The 15,524-nt window shown below is 40.6% G+C and overlaps 1 protein-coding gene across 3 annotated transcripts in view; it reads left to right on the top strand.

Annotated features, from left to right (window-relative positions):
* The window catches only part of KDM6A (lysine demethylase 6A), a 153,275-nt gene that overhangs the window by 62,038 nt on the left and 75,713 nt on the right, over window positions 1-15,524 (top strand). For all 3 annotated transcript variants that reach the window (XM_073667237.1, XM_073667238.1, XM_073667239.1), the window contains exons 5-6: window positions 8,954-9,012; window positions 10,941-11,061. In XM_073667237.1, coding sequence (XP_073523338.1) covers window positions 8,954-9,012; window positions 10,941-11,061 — 180 coding nt within the window. The remainder of the gene's footprint in view (window positions 1-8,953; window positions 9,013-10,940; window positions 11,062-15,524) is intronic.

Below are 15,524 nucleotides of genomic sequence, written 5' to 3'. Positions count from 1 at the left end.
TAGAGCAAAATGGAAGAAATATACACTCTTGAGGAAGGTTGTGTTTATTGCTAGGAAATTGTCTAATCATTTCAACAGTTCTATTTTTGCAAAGCCTGTAAGGGCACATTAGACTGTACGATTGGTCTGCCTGATTTGCAATGTCATAAACTGTTTGAGCGTCTGTATGAGCAACATAAAGTGGTGATGAGTTGTATTTTTACACCACTGGAAACTACTGAGGGATGCTCCCACAAAAGATGATTTTTCTTGTCATTTTGAGAAGCTCAGGTATCTCTGGAGCTGCGCTCTCCACACAACAGCAGATACCAGCTATGTTAAATAGCCAACATCTGTCTCTAACCAATACGGACAAAGATGAACTCCAGTCGTAGCGGTTAACCATTTCAACTGTCCATTTCTGACAGCTGTATTTAAATGGAACGCGTGCTCTTGCTCATGGGGCACCAATGTGTTATTATGGCAGGCGGGGGCCTGCTGAAGGCCTCCGTCGCAACCATCTTAGCACCCCTCTGAAGGCCCCGTTACAGTTAGCGATGCTGCAACGATCCCGACAAAAGATACGACCTGTCAGGGATCTTTGCTGCGTCGCTATGTAGTCGCTGGTGAGTGGTCTAACAGGCAGACTCACCAACGATCAGGGGAGCAGCGACATCGTGGAAAGAATCTTTCCACGATGTCCTGCTCCTGGTTACCAGCCTGCTGAAGCAGGAGCAGGCTGGTAACCATGATAAACAGCGGGTTACTAGGGGCACACGCACACCTAGTAACCCGCTGTTTATCATGGTTACCACTGCTACGGTGAGCTGGAAGTTACCGCTCACTTTAGCAGGCTCGTAACCATGATAAACAGCGGGTTACTAAGTGCGCGTGTGCCCCTAGTAACCCGATGTTTATCATGGTTACCAGCCTGATCGCTGCTCCCGCTGGTCACACACAGCGATGTGTGCTGACCAGCGGGAGGGCAACGACCAAAAAAAGGTCCAGGACATTCTGCAGCGATCAGCAACCTCACAGCAGGGGCCTGATCGCTGCAAAGTGTCACACATAGCGACATCGCTGGTGAGGTCGCTGTTGCGTCACCAAAACCGTGACACAGCAGCGATCTCGCTATGTGAGACGGGGGCTTGAAGCTCAACGATATACTGAACTTCAAAGGAGACAAATTTACATAATATATTGCAATACTGTTGTATTGCAGTATATAGTATAAGCCATCGGGTGAATGCAGATACAAATTCCCTAAAAAGACTAAAAAAAAAATTAAAATCAATGCAAAAATAAAATGTAAAAAATATATAAATGTTGAAATCACCTCTCTATTACACCATTCCAAATAAAGAAATGGAAAAAATGTCTTTGGTATCACCGCATTTACTAAAGTCTCAAAATATAAAATTAACCGGATTGGTAAATACTGGTACAAGAGGAAGAAAAAACTTCCGTTTTTTGGTCACCACTCTTTACTTTAAAATATAAAAACAGTTCAAAACATCTTGTATATCCAGAAATATTAAATATCAGCTTGTCACACAAAAGGAAGCCCTCACCCAGCTCAATTGATGGAGAAACAAAAATGTTATTGGTCTCTAGATCTCGGAAAAGATCAACACAAACCCCACCCCCTTCTATTTTTTTTCTGCCCTTACAAATTTCAGTGTCTTATTATGCCACCTAAAAAACCAAGCCAACACATGGCTATGTGTACGGAAAAATAAGTTATGGCTCTAGGAAGACAGGGAGGAAAAAACAGAAAATGGCTGAGGAGGTCAGAGGAGAAAGAACTTGAAAGGCGTTCAATGCGGTCCGTGGAGATCTGAGACTGTAAACATCTTTTCTTCGCAACTAAAGGCTTGTGATTTTCAGCAAATCAATTGCTGCAAATTAAATATTTTGGAAAAATTTGTTGAAGCTGCTGAACTATAATTCCGAAAGATTCAGTCTCTAGTGCAGACATATTGATATAATAGAATAATAAGCAGGAAAATCCTTGAATTATTTTATCCCATATGTCCACATACTTTCCTTTCTTTCCCAGTTTGGTACCCGATTAATTCTCTTTATGACTTGTGTTTCTCACAGGACCAAAGGCACTCTGTCTGAAGTTGATAGGGGAGATCAGAAGCAATGTGGAAGGAGATCAGAAGCAATGTGGAAAAGTATTTTTAGGCTGTGTGCCCACGATACGTTTTTTTAAGCTTTTCTGCAGTGGCAAAAACGCTGCAGAAACGCTTAAAAAACGCATGGTAGAAGGCCTGCCATGTCCCCAATGATAATCCGCATGTGCTGTGCACATGCTGCGGAAATTTCCGCTGCGGATTATCATTGCGGAAAAAAACGCAGCACTACCAATTATTTTGCGGAAGTGCTGCGTTTTCGCTGCCATGGACTTGCATTAGAACGCATGTATTCCGCTTCACTAGATAAGCACATGCGGAATCCATGCGTTCAATGTGCGGATGGTACCCAGGTCTAGAGAAGAGGAGACTCCCCTCCGGACCCGGGTACCATAGAAAACTGTAAAAAAAAAAAAAAAAAGAATAAAAAATAAATATATACTTACCTTCTCGCGGCCCGCGGTGTGCTCCTCCTATCATGCCAGTATATCGCGATGGACTGGAGGACCCGCGCTGACGTCATGGTCATGTGACGGGTCCTTCAGTGTACCGCGATCTGCCGGGACCGAGCGAAGCAAGACTGTAGGGGCCATCAGAAGGTAAGTATAGATTTATTTTTTATTTTTTTGACATTCTCTCGGTCACACTATATAAATCCATGCCGTTTGCATGGATTTATATAGTGTGACCAAGTTGTCAAGTACTTTCCAACTGATGCTAAAATCGCTTGGAAAGCGCTTGTCAACCCGCATGCGGAAATGCATGTGAAGAACGCTTCACTTCCGTATGTACAATCCGCATGCGTTTTTTTCTGCCAGGGGAGATGCAGAAACGCTCAGGAAAAAATCCGGAGCACTTCTGCATCGTGGGCACATAGCCTTAATGAAAGGTTAGTGGAAGCTTGGAAAAGTGTCCAGCAAACGTAATTTATTTCTACATTTCTGTTTTACATGAACAATAAGTGAACGTAAAGATGCCCAAGGTAAATATATCTATCCTAATAAAACAGATTAGATGACCCATATGGGTCTTTTTTGCCATTAGTGTTTAAATTCTACATGGTTTCTACATAATTTCTATCAGAAATGGAAGACTAAAGGCTCCTTACTGTGGCTGAGTAGATGGACCTCTACTAATCTTTATATTTTATCTTCAACCAATTATACACTAGGACTGCTAGTTTAACAAATAAGCAGCTTAGACTTCATTTACTTTACATTTATGTTTTACATTCTGTCTTTGACATATACTCTAAAATGTCTATAATATTACTTTTTGTGTAGGGCCAACAGTCATTTTGGCCTGCGTGTGGCAGGTATATGTCAGTGTACTGCAGAAAAACATAAGTATGGAATAGCATAGTAGAGCACTATAGCCCATTCAACGGGCAGCATGATGGCTCAGTAGTAAGCAAGCATCGGGGTCTTTGACTCGAGTCACACAAGGACCACATCTGCGAGCATTTTTATGTTCTCCCAGTGTTTGCTTGGGTTTCCTCCAGGTTCTCCGGTTTCCTCCCACACTCTGAAGACATACTGGTAGTGAATTTAGATTGAGAGTCCCAATGGGGACAGTGCGATAGTGTCTGTAAAACCCTGTGATTTAATGGTGCTATATAAGTGAGTAAAATAAATACAACAGTATCTAATAGGACCCAATGGGTGTCGGATACAGCTGCGGCTGTGTGGTAGCAGTCAGAGGCTTTTTTTGAACATATGACTATACATTAGCAAAAGGCCATAAAGGAGGTGTGAACTGAGACTTGTAACTACTGTGCTAGCTTTTAGCATATATATTCTTTGAGGAAATCGGTCACCAGGTTTTTGCTACCTAATCTGAGAGCGGCATAATGTAGAGAAAGTCACTGATTACAGCTGTGTCACTTACTGGGCTGCTTAGTGTAGTTTTGATAGAACAGTGATTTGATCAGCAGCAGTGATTTGATCAGTGGTGGTGGCGGAGTTATACAGAGCTCAGCATACAGAGAACAGCTAGATCTGCTGAAGAGAAAATTATATAAGATTTAAAATTGTATAAAATTTTATAAAAACTACCGCAAGCAGCCCAGTAAGTGACACATCACTGGATCAGGGTCTCTTTCTACATAATGCTGCTCTCAGATCAGTTAGTAAAAACCCGGAGATAAATTTCCTTTAAGTACGGACTCAGTCTGGAGTAAAGGCCTCCAAATGCATTGAGACCCTCACAAATGATCTTGAGGAACAAGGATTGAGCAGTTGAAATTTTTACCTCTTGATCCTTTACTTTTTAGGGGAGATAAGCTGCTGCCAGATGCTTTTTACTTTCAAGATTGTTGGTTCCCTTCTGGTAAACACACAATGGTCACTGAAATAATTTGAAGCTGACAAAAGTAATTTTCAATTTAAATTTACTGAATATCAACTAATAAAAATCAGACTTTGCTTTTGAAATGTGGTTCAACAGAAAAAAAATTAAAATGGCCTAAACAAAAATGATGGCACGCTTAACTTAATATTTTGTTGCACAAAAAGGATTTCTAAAGTTGTCACTGAGACTTCTGCACCTGTCCATGGGTATTTTGGCGGCCTACTTGTGAGCCAACTGCTCCCGCTGTCTCGGGTGTGACGGTGCCTTCTCCAGACTGTATGTTTCAGCTCCTTCCACATATGTTTAATAGGATTTAGTACATTTTAATTGAAAATTACTCAGTGCTTTAACAAAATGGTACCAACAATTGTCCTTGTTTGTATGAACACTCAGCAAAACCATGAGTGTATGGGCAAGCCGGGAGACATAGCTGTTGGCTGGGTTTATGGTCTGCTTTAGAATTTCAGGGCAACTAACAAATGATATTTCTGAAATGTATGAGATGGAAATCACTAAAATTCTCTCCTGAGACTGAATTTATTTCTAGAATGAGGAATAAACGCCTTGTTTTAGAAACTTAACAGTTGTCATAAAGATAGGTTCTCTAATAAATAAATTATCTACTTCACAGCCATGATTTGTGACCTTTTTAAAAACTGGGTATTTTTATACGTTTATTAGTAGTATTCAATTAAATCTGCAGTGTTTTGGGCTCTAAAATGTTTTTTCTGTATTGTATTTATGGGAAACACATTGGTTTGCATTGCTGGCCTCTAATGGGTTAAAGCAATCATTTTAATTATATGCTTTAATGAGTTGAACAGTGCAGTGTTTGTAAATGTACCTAATATCCCAGGAATTTACTGATTAGAGATGAATTCAGTCTGATTTACCATTGTTAACTGGAGTGCATGCACTTGAAAACATAATACTAGAAAATCAGATTTCTCCATCTGTAAAATAGCAGAACAGTGAATGTCACTCGAGCGTGTCTACTGAAAAGGCAATCATCTCTTATTTACAGTGAATCACGTACCAATTACTTAACTCGCACGCTTCTACTGTCACCTTGCTAGCAGATGGCACTCTATGGATAAACTGGAGGGTTCACTTTTTACTTGCTTTTTATTTTTATAAAAAAATGTCAGTATTGTTCCCAAATAGCTTCTTTTTTTCCCCAGTCTACCTTCAGGCCAGGGCTACATGGCAACATTACATCTAAAGATTTTCAACATTTGGCCACGAAAACATAATGTGATGTGTGTATATATACATGTCTCACTTCTATCCCCTTTTTGGACAAATCTTTTTGAGTGTTAGAATCCAAAGTTTAATAGCTTCCGGACTGAGAACGGGTGCAGGTGATTTGAATGTCAGGAATTTGATCACTGCTTTAATTTTTTTTTAACCTATACAGGGAAAATAAAGGTTGCAATCTCTATGGTTTCCGTTGTAAGATCTCTGCTTTTTGTCAGCATTGTTTCAACTTTCCACAAAAACAATGTCACTGCTGCTACAATATTTTACCACAACAGCCAGTTCCTAGGACTTGGGCAACAATTGTGCATGTGTGTCTTTAGCTTTCCTACCAGCAATGTGTCTGCCCCGTCCTTTCAGTGGGAGTATGAGCTCGGAGCTGTACAGAGCAAAATAGGTTTCCTGCAAGTTATTAAGCGGATGACTACTTTACGTAAGGTAGTTGGATTGTCCGCAGAAAATGAACTATTGTTAAGTCAAGTTTTTACATGATATTTTTTTTCTTCAATTTGTATTTTTATTTTGTGAATACTGTTATAAAAAATAATTCTGGTGTATTTCAAGGGTTATTTCTGGGAGCTGATAAACCATTTTTGTGCATAGATCACACCTGTTTCCTGAGCTACGCACATGTGACAAGTGTTTTGAGTGATTGGAGGGGGTGAGGGTCCTGCGACCACCATCGACCGTATTTCATGCTCCATCATAAGTTAAATAAAACAAAAAAAGTGTAGCATGCCCTATCGGTTTTCAAGCTGGCTTATGAGCCTCCTGGATGACAGAAGTCTGGAATCTGTAGTGTGAAGACATGCATAGACTTCTGAGTGATTTTTTTTTCTTCTTTTGCCTTCTCTCCTTCTTCCAAGAGCCATACCTATTTTTTTTCTTTGACATACAGTGCTGTGCAAATTAATTGGGACAAAGCCAAAAAAAACATATTTTTGAATATTTAATAATAAAATGAATTATGAAAATGCCACACTTATTAAAAATACAATTCTTGTTAACTTGAGCTGAGCTGCTGTTTTTATTGTTACATTTTGAGGTACATACACTATTTTGATTTTTTTTTCTTGTATTTATTTGGAGAAATCTGGCAACTGAAAAATATTAATTTCTGGCATTTCATTTTTTTTCAGTGTTTAAGCTGATTTCACTTCACATATCCGGTAATCATCCATTTAAAATGGATCCGGTAATCAGAAAAACTGCATCAGTTTCAAACTGATAAAATGCACATAGGGAAATCAAAACAGATGTTTCAGCCCCTAATCAACAATTATTGATGAAAGCCTGGGATGGCCTGAAACGTCTGATTTGCATTTCCATCTGTGCATTAAATGAACTTCAATGCATGCGAGTGCCGGGATTCCGTTTCATCTTACTGCTATTTATTCACAAGCACCGCTACGGAAAACATAGTGCTGACCCACTTTTTTCTTTCAAACTGATAAAAAACGGATACCCTGTAAGGTTGAGGTCAGACAAGCGTATGAAAAATTCAGATTTTCATCCAGAAAATACTTTTGTCATTTATGCCATTTATTTTACATCATTGTGACATCTATTTGTCATTTATACATCAAGACTTCAAAGTGCTCTATATGGAAGGCTTTTTTTTTTCTTTTTTGTGCTTTCATAGACTTACATAGGCGAGTTTTATTTGAGAAGAACAGTACATACTGCAATTTTTTCCATTTGGACATTTGGTCCATGTAAGTAAACTGTCATCTGAACAGCTCTATTGAATTAGATTGGTCAGTGTGCTGTCTGATTTTTACTCCGCATATGTCCATATAATGCGCTCATCTGAATGAGCCCTAAAACTAATTTTTTCACATTAACTTCAATGATTTAACAAACTCATAGAGCTGGAGTCAGTTTGTTTAGCCAGAACAAAATCATCCTCACAACTTTTTTCTTTTTCGACTGAAAAAACTAAATGCAGCTGGCTAAACCACTGAAGTTAATGTCAACAGATCAGTTTTAAAGAGGGTATCTGTATTTTTGTAATATTTTTTCTTCTTCTGGATCTGTTTCAAATTGATAAATATGTGATTCTGCCTTAACATACAGCTTAAATTATTTTATATTTTGATATACTAGACTTTTTATATTCTTTATTTTTAAACTGTTACTATATAAATTTATATTTAAATTATGTTTGTTTGTTTTTTAAAGATTTTATAACTATTTTAATCTTTACATTTTTTTGTTTCACTAAAAGACTTAAACATGTGATTTATTATACTGTATGCTACAATTGTACCAAGATGGCAGCAATGGAGGCATTCAGCAGACCCCCATGATAACTCATCGGCTTCCCATGATCGTTGATTGCTCCATTTAAATGCTGTTGTCAGTGATTGGCACCTGCATATGAATAAACAGCAGGTCGGGTCGCCGCTGTTACAGGAAGATGCCGGCTATTTAACACTGCATCTGCTTTGGAGTGGGCTCTGCTCCTGAACGCCATTCATACAACCCTCATTCTAAGGCCACAGCCCCACTATCAGTATTCGGTCAGTATTTTTCCTCAGGAGTGGGATCCAAAACCAGAAGTGGGTGGTAAATGTAGAACTGGTGACTTGTTTCTATTATACCTTTTCTCTGATTGTTCCTCACCTGGTTTTGGCTCCCACTCCTGAGAAATACTGACCAAATACTGATAGTGGGGCCGTGGCCTTATGCTGGTCAAAATGTCACAGGTCGTTAATGGGTTAAAGAAGCTCTTTAGTTTTCTTTTTTCATCACTGCTCCTTCCACCGGATTCTCACTCTGAACTTTTTATGTATTTGTATATTTGGTGTCCAGCAGATTAGCCTCCTGTATTTTCTGATCAGACACCATCTAGAATTTAAGCTTTCTTCGGTGCTCTATTAATCCCATGATGCAGCTAGCGCCAGTAGGATATCTGTATGGTAACTGTCCTGGAACTGACCTATCAGTGGGAAATGTGAAAGGAGCTTCTACTTCTCTATGTGGAGAACTTGTGTGGCATAATCCATGCTATTTCACCACACTGGAACTTATGGTGACCCGTTAAGGGAGTATAAGGGCATGTAATTCCCAGGTGGTCACCATGAGAACAAATGAAAAGGGAAAAAAACATGAATTTTCAGCTATAAAAGAACTGGATCTATTTCATATATTTGGACTTTAATTACAGAAAAAAATATAAAAAATGTCTGGAGTGCTTTCCACTTAAAATAAATGTTCTTGTTTTTCAGAATGCTGCCTTTCTTTATGGCCTTGGATTGGTCTACTTCCATTACAATGCATTTCACTGGTAGGTACTCTAACTTTATTGTATAATGTTTTATAATCTACAGATGTTGTTGGAACTAAACTATTTGGGTGTATCTAGTAATAGTTTATTATAGTCTCTCTGAACTTGACCCTGAATGGCAGATACCTAGGTAAACTGCACCCTTTGAAGGGACTCTCCTGTCCAAATCAACATTTTTGACTATAAGAGCGGTGCAGAGTTTTGTGCCCATCTGCCACAGTCTAGTAGGGTATTCTATTAAGTCTGACACATGCCTACAATGCCCTTTATAAGGAACGGCACAGATTATGCTAGACTGGTTAAATGGGGGCATTTCTCAGACTTTTCATGACACACTCCACGAGACTTCTGTGTCCTTTAGGAAAGAAGCAGATGAAGGACAAGAACTCTGCAACTTTGGCAGGCACTGTCTAGAAAAATTAAACAAATGTACCCGTGTAGGTTGCAGTGACTGCATTGCTATAGAAAACAAACAAATACAACTATTCTTTGCGTTTGATACACTATGCAAAGCTACTAATAAACTAAACATATGAATTTTGGACTGCATTACTGCAAATTGTGTGTGACAATTTCTAAATGGGAACCTAGACTGTCAGACCTACATACATATTTAATAGGCAGGTAGGATCCAGCTGTAATTTATAGCAGTCTGGGACAGGTTGGAAGAGCCAACTTTTTTTTTCTCTTTAGTTAGAACTTGATCTTACAAGACTTTACAGGGGTTGTCCAGTTCCCCAAATTTTCCAGTCCTATGCTGGTGATACCTGACTTGTCTTGATATTCTGGAATTCCTTATTGGCTAATTTTGACTAAGATTTTAATATCCTAGCAATTTTCAGCCACCTAGAAACATTATTTTTAATTTAAAGCAATCAACAGACTTGTACCCTTAAAATCACCTTTTTAGTTTTCCACTTAGTCACTGGCTGCTCAAGACCCTAAGGCTATGTGCCCACGATGCAGAAATGAAGCAGAAAATTTCTGCAGCATTTCTGCATCTCCCTGGCAGAAAAAAACGCATGCAGATTGTACATGCATTTTCCTGCCAAATACATGTGGATTTGAAGCGTTATTCACATGCGTTTCTGTATGCGGATTGACAAGTTCTTTCCAGGCGATTTTAGCATCACTTGGAAAGTGCTTGACAACTAGGTCACACTATATAAATCCATGCAAACGGCATGGATTTATATAGTGTGACCGTAAGAATGTTTAAAAATAAAAAAATAAACCTATACTTGCCTTCCGATGGCCCGGCTTGTGTAGCTGCGCTCCTTCCTGGCTGCCAGCTGATCGCGGGACACTGCACTGAAGGGCCTGCGGTCACATGACTGACGTCACCGCAGGTCCTTCAGTCCTGCCCGCAAGCACAGGGAAGGAGACCGGGGGCCGTCAGAAGGTGAATATTATCTTTATTTTTTATTTTATTCTTTTTTTTAAAGGTACAATGGTACCCAGGTCTGGATGAGAGTCTCCTCTCTTCCAGACTTGGGTACCATCCGCACATTGAAATGCATATAATCCGTGAGTACAAATGTACTGACACGGATTATGTGCGTCTCAATGCAAGTCAATGGCGGCGATTACGCCGCGCTTCCGCAAAATTAATGGACATGCTGCGGAGTTTTGAGCGCAGCATAAATGCTGCGGAAAAATCCGCAGCATGGGCATCGACAGTGCGGCTTGTCATTGGGGACCATGGGGGGCGGATTACCATGCGTTTTTGAAGCGTTTATGCTGCGGAAATTCCGCAGCATAAACGCTTGAAAAACGCATCGTGGACACTCAGCCTAATTTTTTTTTTTTGTCTACTTGAAAACACTATAAAATATATGTATTTTTCTTCACCTTTGTGTAATTTTCTGATAATTTAAATTTATCACTGTCAATCACCATATTGTCAATGTTTCTTTGTGTTATTTTAGGGCAATTAGAGCATTTCAGGAAGTGCTTTATGTCGATCCCGGCTTTTGTCGGGCCAAGGAAATCCATTTACGACTTGGACTTATGTTCAAAGTGAATACGGACTATGAGTCAAGTTTAAAGGTAATTACGTTATTTTGAGGAGCTATTCACTGTTCATGAACCTCCAACAGTTTTAATTCTGTATGTTTAGCTGTTGCTTGTATTAGTGCTTATGCCATACATTCATGCACACATTGCAGGTTTGGTCAGTATTTTAAAGGAACCCGTCATGTTCCCAAATGTTATTAACTCCTCACTGGCCCAGGGCGTATTAATACGCCCCAGGCCATCACCCCCGGTTTAGTGAGTGCTCCGGCGCTGAGCCCGCACTGAACCGGGCACATGTCAGCTGATTCTTACAGCTGATATGTGCCCGCAACAGCCGCGGGTGGAATCACGATCCACCCGCGGCTGTTAACATGTTAAATGCCGCTGTCAATCTCTGACAGCGGCATTTAACATAGCTGCGCCAGAAGCGCGGCATTAGCCCCGCCCATCGGTGACCCGGTCACGTGATCGCGGGTCACCGATGGGTGGTCATGACAACCCTGGGTCTGCAGCAGACGCCAGTGGTTGTCATGTAAAGATTACTATGCGCACCACCTAGTGGTCGGCGCTCATAGTACAGGAGCATTTCTGCTACATACAGGCGATCGGACAGTTGCTGCTTCTAGTCTCCTGTGGAGACAATAAAAGCAGGCAAAAAGTAAAAAAAATATTTTTTTTTTTAAAAAAAATTTAAAATATAAAAGTTTAAATCACCCCCCTTATGCCCCATTCAAAATAAAATGATAAAAAATAAACCCCACATACACATATTTGGTATCGCCGCATTCAGAATCTCCCGATCTATCAATATAAAAAAAAGAATTAATCCGATTGGTAAACGGCGTAATAGAAAAAAAAAATTCTACACGCCAGAATTACGTTTTTTTGGTCGCCGCAACATCGCAATAAAATGCAATAACGGGCGATCAAAACATCGGATCTACCCCAAAATGGTATTAATAAAAACGTCAGCTCGGCGTGCAAAAAACAAGCCCTCACCTGGCCCCAGATCCCGAAAAATGGAGACGCTACAGGTCTCGGAAAATGTCGCCTTTTTTTTTATTATTTTTATTTATTTTATTTTTTATCAAACTTTGGATTTTTTTTTCACCACTTAAATAAAAAATAACCTATACATGTTTGGTGTCTACAAACTCGTAACGACCTGGAAAATAATAATGGCAGGTCAGTTTTAGCATTCAGTGAACGTGGTAAAAAAAACCCAAAAAAAAACCATCTGTGGTATTGCACTTTTTTGCATTTTCACCGCACTTGGAATTTTTTTCCCGTTTTCCAGTACATGATATGGTAAAACTAGTAATGACGTTTAAAAGTACCACTCGTCCTGCAAAAAATAAGTCCTCACATGGCCATATTGACCAAAAAATAAAAACGCTATGGCTCTGGGAACAAGGAGAGCAAAAAACGAAAATGCAAAAACGGAAAATCCCAAGGTCGCAAAGGGGTTAACCTGTACATATAGGGTTAATCTGCATATTGTTAGCATTACAATATTTTACTTAAAGTGCAGATACTGGTAGAAAATTAACTTTATTCCATCTAGGATGACTGCCTTTCAGTCACAGAAGTGTGCATGGAACAGCTACACCCGTCGCTCTCAGCATTGTCAGCGGCGGCTGTAGGCTTGCTAAGGCACTTTGACAGGTTGCTTTGCACAGATGCATTACAGAGCGAGCTGTCAAAGTGCTGTGGCGTGCTTACAGCCGCTGCTCAGTGTGTACACTGAGCAGTGACTGCAGCTTCTTCGAGCACGCCTATGACACCATTCCGCTGTCTCTCGGACAGGAATGAAGTTAATTTTCTCTCTGTAGCCGCTCTGGAATGCTATCTACCTGCGGTTAACCCAATGTCTGCAGATTAATAGCATTTGGAGACATTACATGTTCCCTTTAAAGCTAAAGTCAAGATTGGATGCCAAAAAAACAGAAGTAAAAATTTTTCATTGTTTTTCCCCTTTGTGTAGAATTCACACGTAGTTTTGGCTTACGAAGACTGATGAAAATACTGACCAAATCTGCTCTGTGTGAAATGAGCCCTGAGAGCATTAGATAGATGCTCCTAGATTAAGACTTGTTTCCTGGTGATTAGTTCTCTTCTAAGGCCAAAATTGGTTGCGTGTTTTAAAATGTACCAATAAGTAAAGTTTTACTGTAAATTAAAGATTACTGTAACACATTCTGCATGGGAAAGCCCAAGGGAATTACTCAGGCTCGTGTGGATCGACTGCCACATCCTTCGAAAATGTGCATCCAATTTGACTATAGCAAATACTAAAGGTGTTGCTATGAACTTCTAAGGAAATGTTTATTTTTCTATCATTGTCTACAATGTCCTACTACTGGGTTAGATGATTAGAATTGATTGAGGTTGCTGATCAGCGTACTGATATTCCTTGTGTTCTTATTAATGAAGAATGGAGAAAATAGAAGGAATGTTTTTAGTTGACTTTTTGTCCACGTTACAAGAAACGCCTTGTAGTAAGCTACCACAAGCTTGTATAGGATGCTATTACTTGTAAATATATAGTACCAAAAATGAGCTCCTCAATATATTTCTAAGATGGCAATGTTATTGGAAGAATATACCCCCCCTGACTTTTGTGTACTCAAGTGTTCTGCTAGGCATATATGATTGATGACCTCTTTCTAGTATAGTTTGCACTGTGGCTCAGTGGTTAGCACTGTAGCTTTGCAGCTCTGAAGTCCTGGGTGCAAATCCCACCAAAGATGCTGGTGCAAAGACTACATCTCCAAGTAGTTTCTATGTTCTATGTGTTTGCGTTGGTTTTTCCAGTTTCCTCCCACAGTCTAAAGACATACTGGTAGGGAATTTAGATAGCTCCAATGGAGACAGTGATGATGTCTATAAAGCACTAAGGAATATGATGGCGTTATACAAGTAAGTCAAATAATATGAACCAATAGACTTGACATTAACAACTCACAATAAAAGACATCTAAAGTGGTAGGAAGACTTTGGCATGTCTCTAGGATGTAGCAAATGCCATTCTCAGATTCAATGGGATAATCGGAACGAACGTTGATGGCCTACACATAGGGTAAATCATCAATATTCGATCAAGTCTTATCTGCTCCAGTAGCAGCCAAATGGAGACAATGTATGGAGCCCGAACAACGCTGTTCTGTACATTTAGAGGCCGCTTCATTTGAATAGGAGGAGATCAGGTGCAGTCTCCAAGAGCGGCAGCTAACCGAACCATCCTTTTACGGCTCAGTATGCGGTTTACATCCAACCCAAGCCTGGCAAGTCCTTTAAGGTGGCACAGTGATGTCTTGGTACAGTCACTTTTGTTGTTCTAATTGGATCTGGTTACAGAAGTTAACCTTCCCCCTCCCCTCCTCCTTGCACATTTTTTTTTCAAGTGATATAACCTACATGTCAAGCTCCTGCCCATGGGCCAAATCTGGCCCGCAGAGTGGTTATACTTGGCCCGCGACACCAGAACCACCACCCCTATGTGGGGCTCATTATACTGTTTGGGGCCCATTATTCTGTATGGAGGACTGTGTGGGGCCCATTATTCTGTATGGAAGACTGTGTGGGGCCCATTATTCTGTATGGAGGACTGTGTGGGGCCCATTATTCTGTATGGAGGACTGTGTGGGGCCCATTCTGTATGGAGGACTGTGTGGGGCCCATTATTCTGTATGGAGGACTGTGTGGGGCCCATTATTCTGTATGGAGGACTGTGTGGGGCCCATTATTCTGTATGGAGGACTGTGTGGGGCCCATTATTCTGTATGGAGGACTGTGTGGGGCCCATTATTCTGTATGGAGGACTGTGTGGGGCCCATTATTCTGTATGGAGGACTGTGTGGGGCCCATTATTCTGTATGGAGGACTGTGTGGGGCCCATTATTCTGTATGGAGGACTGTGTGGGGCCCATTATTCTGTATGGAGGACTGTGTGGGGCCCATTATTCTGTATGGAGGACTGTGTGGGGCCCTTTATTCTGTATGGAGGACTGTGTGGGGCCCTTTATTCTGTATGGAGGACTGTGTGGGGCCCATTATTCTGTATGGAGGACTGTGTGGGGCCCATTATTCTGTATGGAGGACTGTGTGGGGCCCATTATTCTGTATGGAGGACTGTGTGGGGCCCATTATTCTGTATGGAGGACTGTGTGGGGCCCATTATTCTGTATGGAGGACTGTGTGGGGCCCATTATTCTGTATGGAGGACTGTGTGGGGCCCATTATTCTGTATGGAGGACTGTGTGGGGCCCATTATTCTGTATGGAGGACTGTGTGGGGCCCATTATTCTGTATGGAGGACTGTGTGGGGCCCTTTATTCTGTATGGAGGACTGTGTGGGGCCCTTTATTCTGTATGGAGGACTGTGTGGGGCCCATTATTCTGTATGGAGGACTGTGTGGGGCCCATTATTCTGTATGGAGGACTGTGTGGGGCCCATTATTCTGTATGGAGGACTGTGTGGGGCCCATTATTCTGTA

The sequence above is a fragment of the Phyllobates terribilis genome, unplaced genomic scaffold, assembly GCF_046119375.1.
Source record: "Phyllobates terribilis strain yellow unplaced genomic scaffold, ASM4611937v1 Scaffold_2__4_contigs__length_985480577, whole genome shotgun sequence".
Classification (NCBI taxonomy): domain Eukaryota; kingdom Metazoa; phylum Chordata; class Amphibia; order Anura; family Dendrobatidae; genus Phyllobates; species Phyllobates terribilis.
This window is presented reverse-complemented; position numbering and strand designations above follow the sequence as displayed.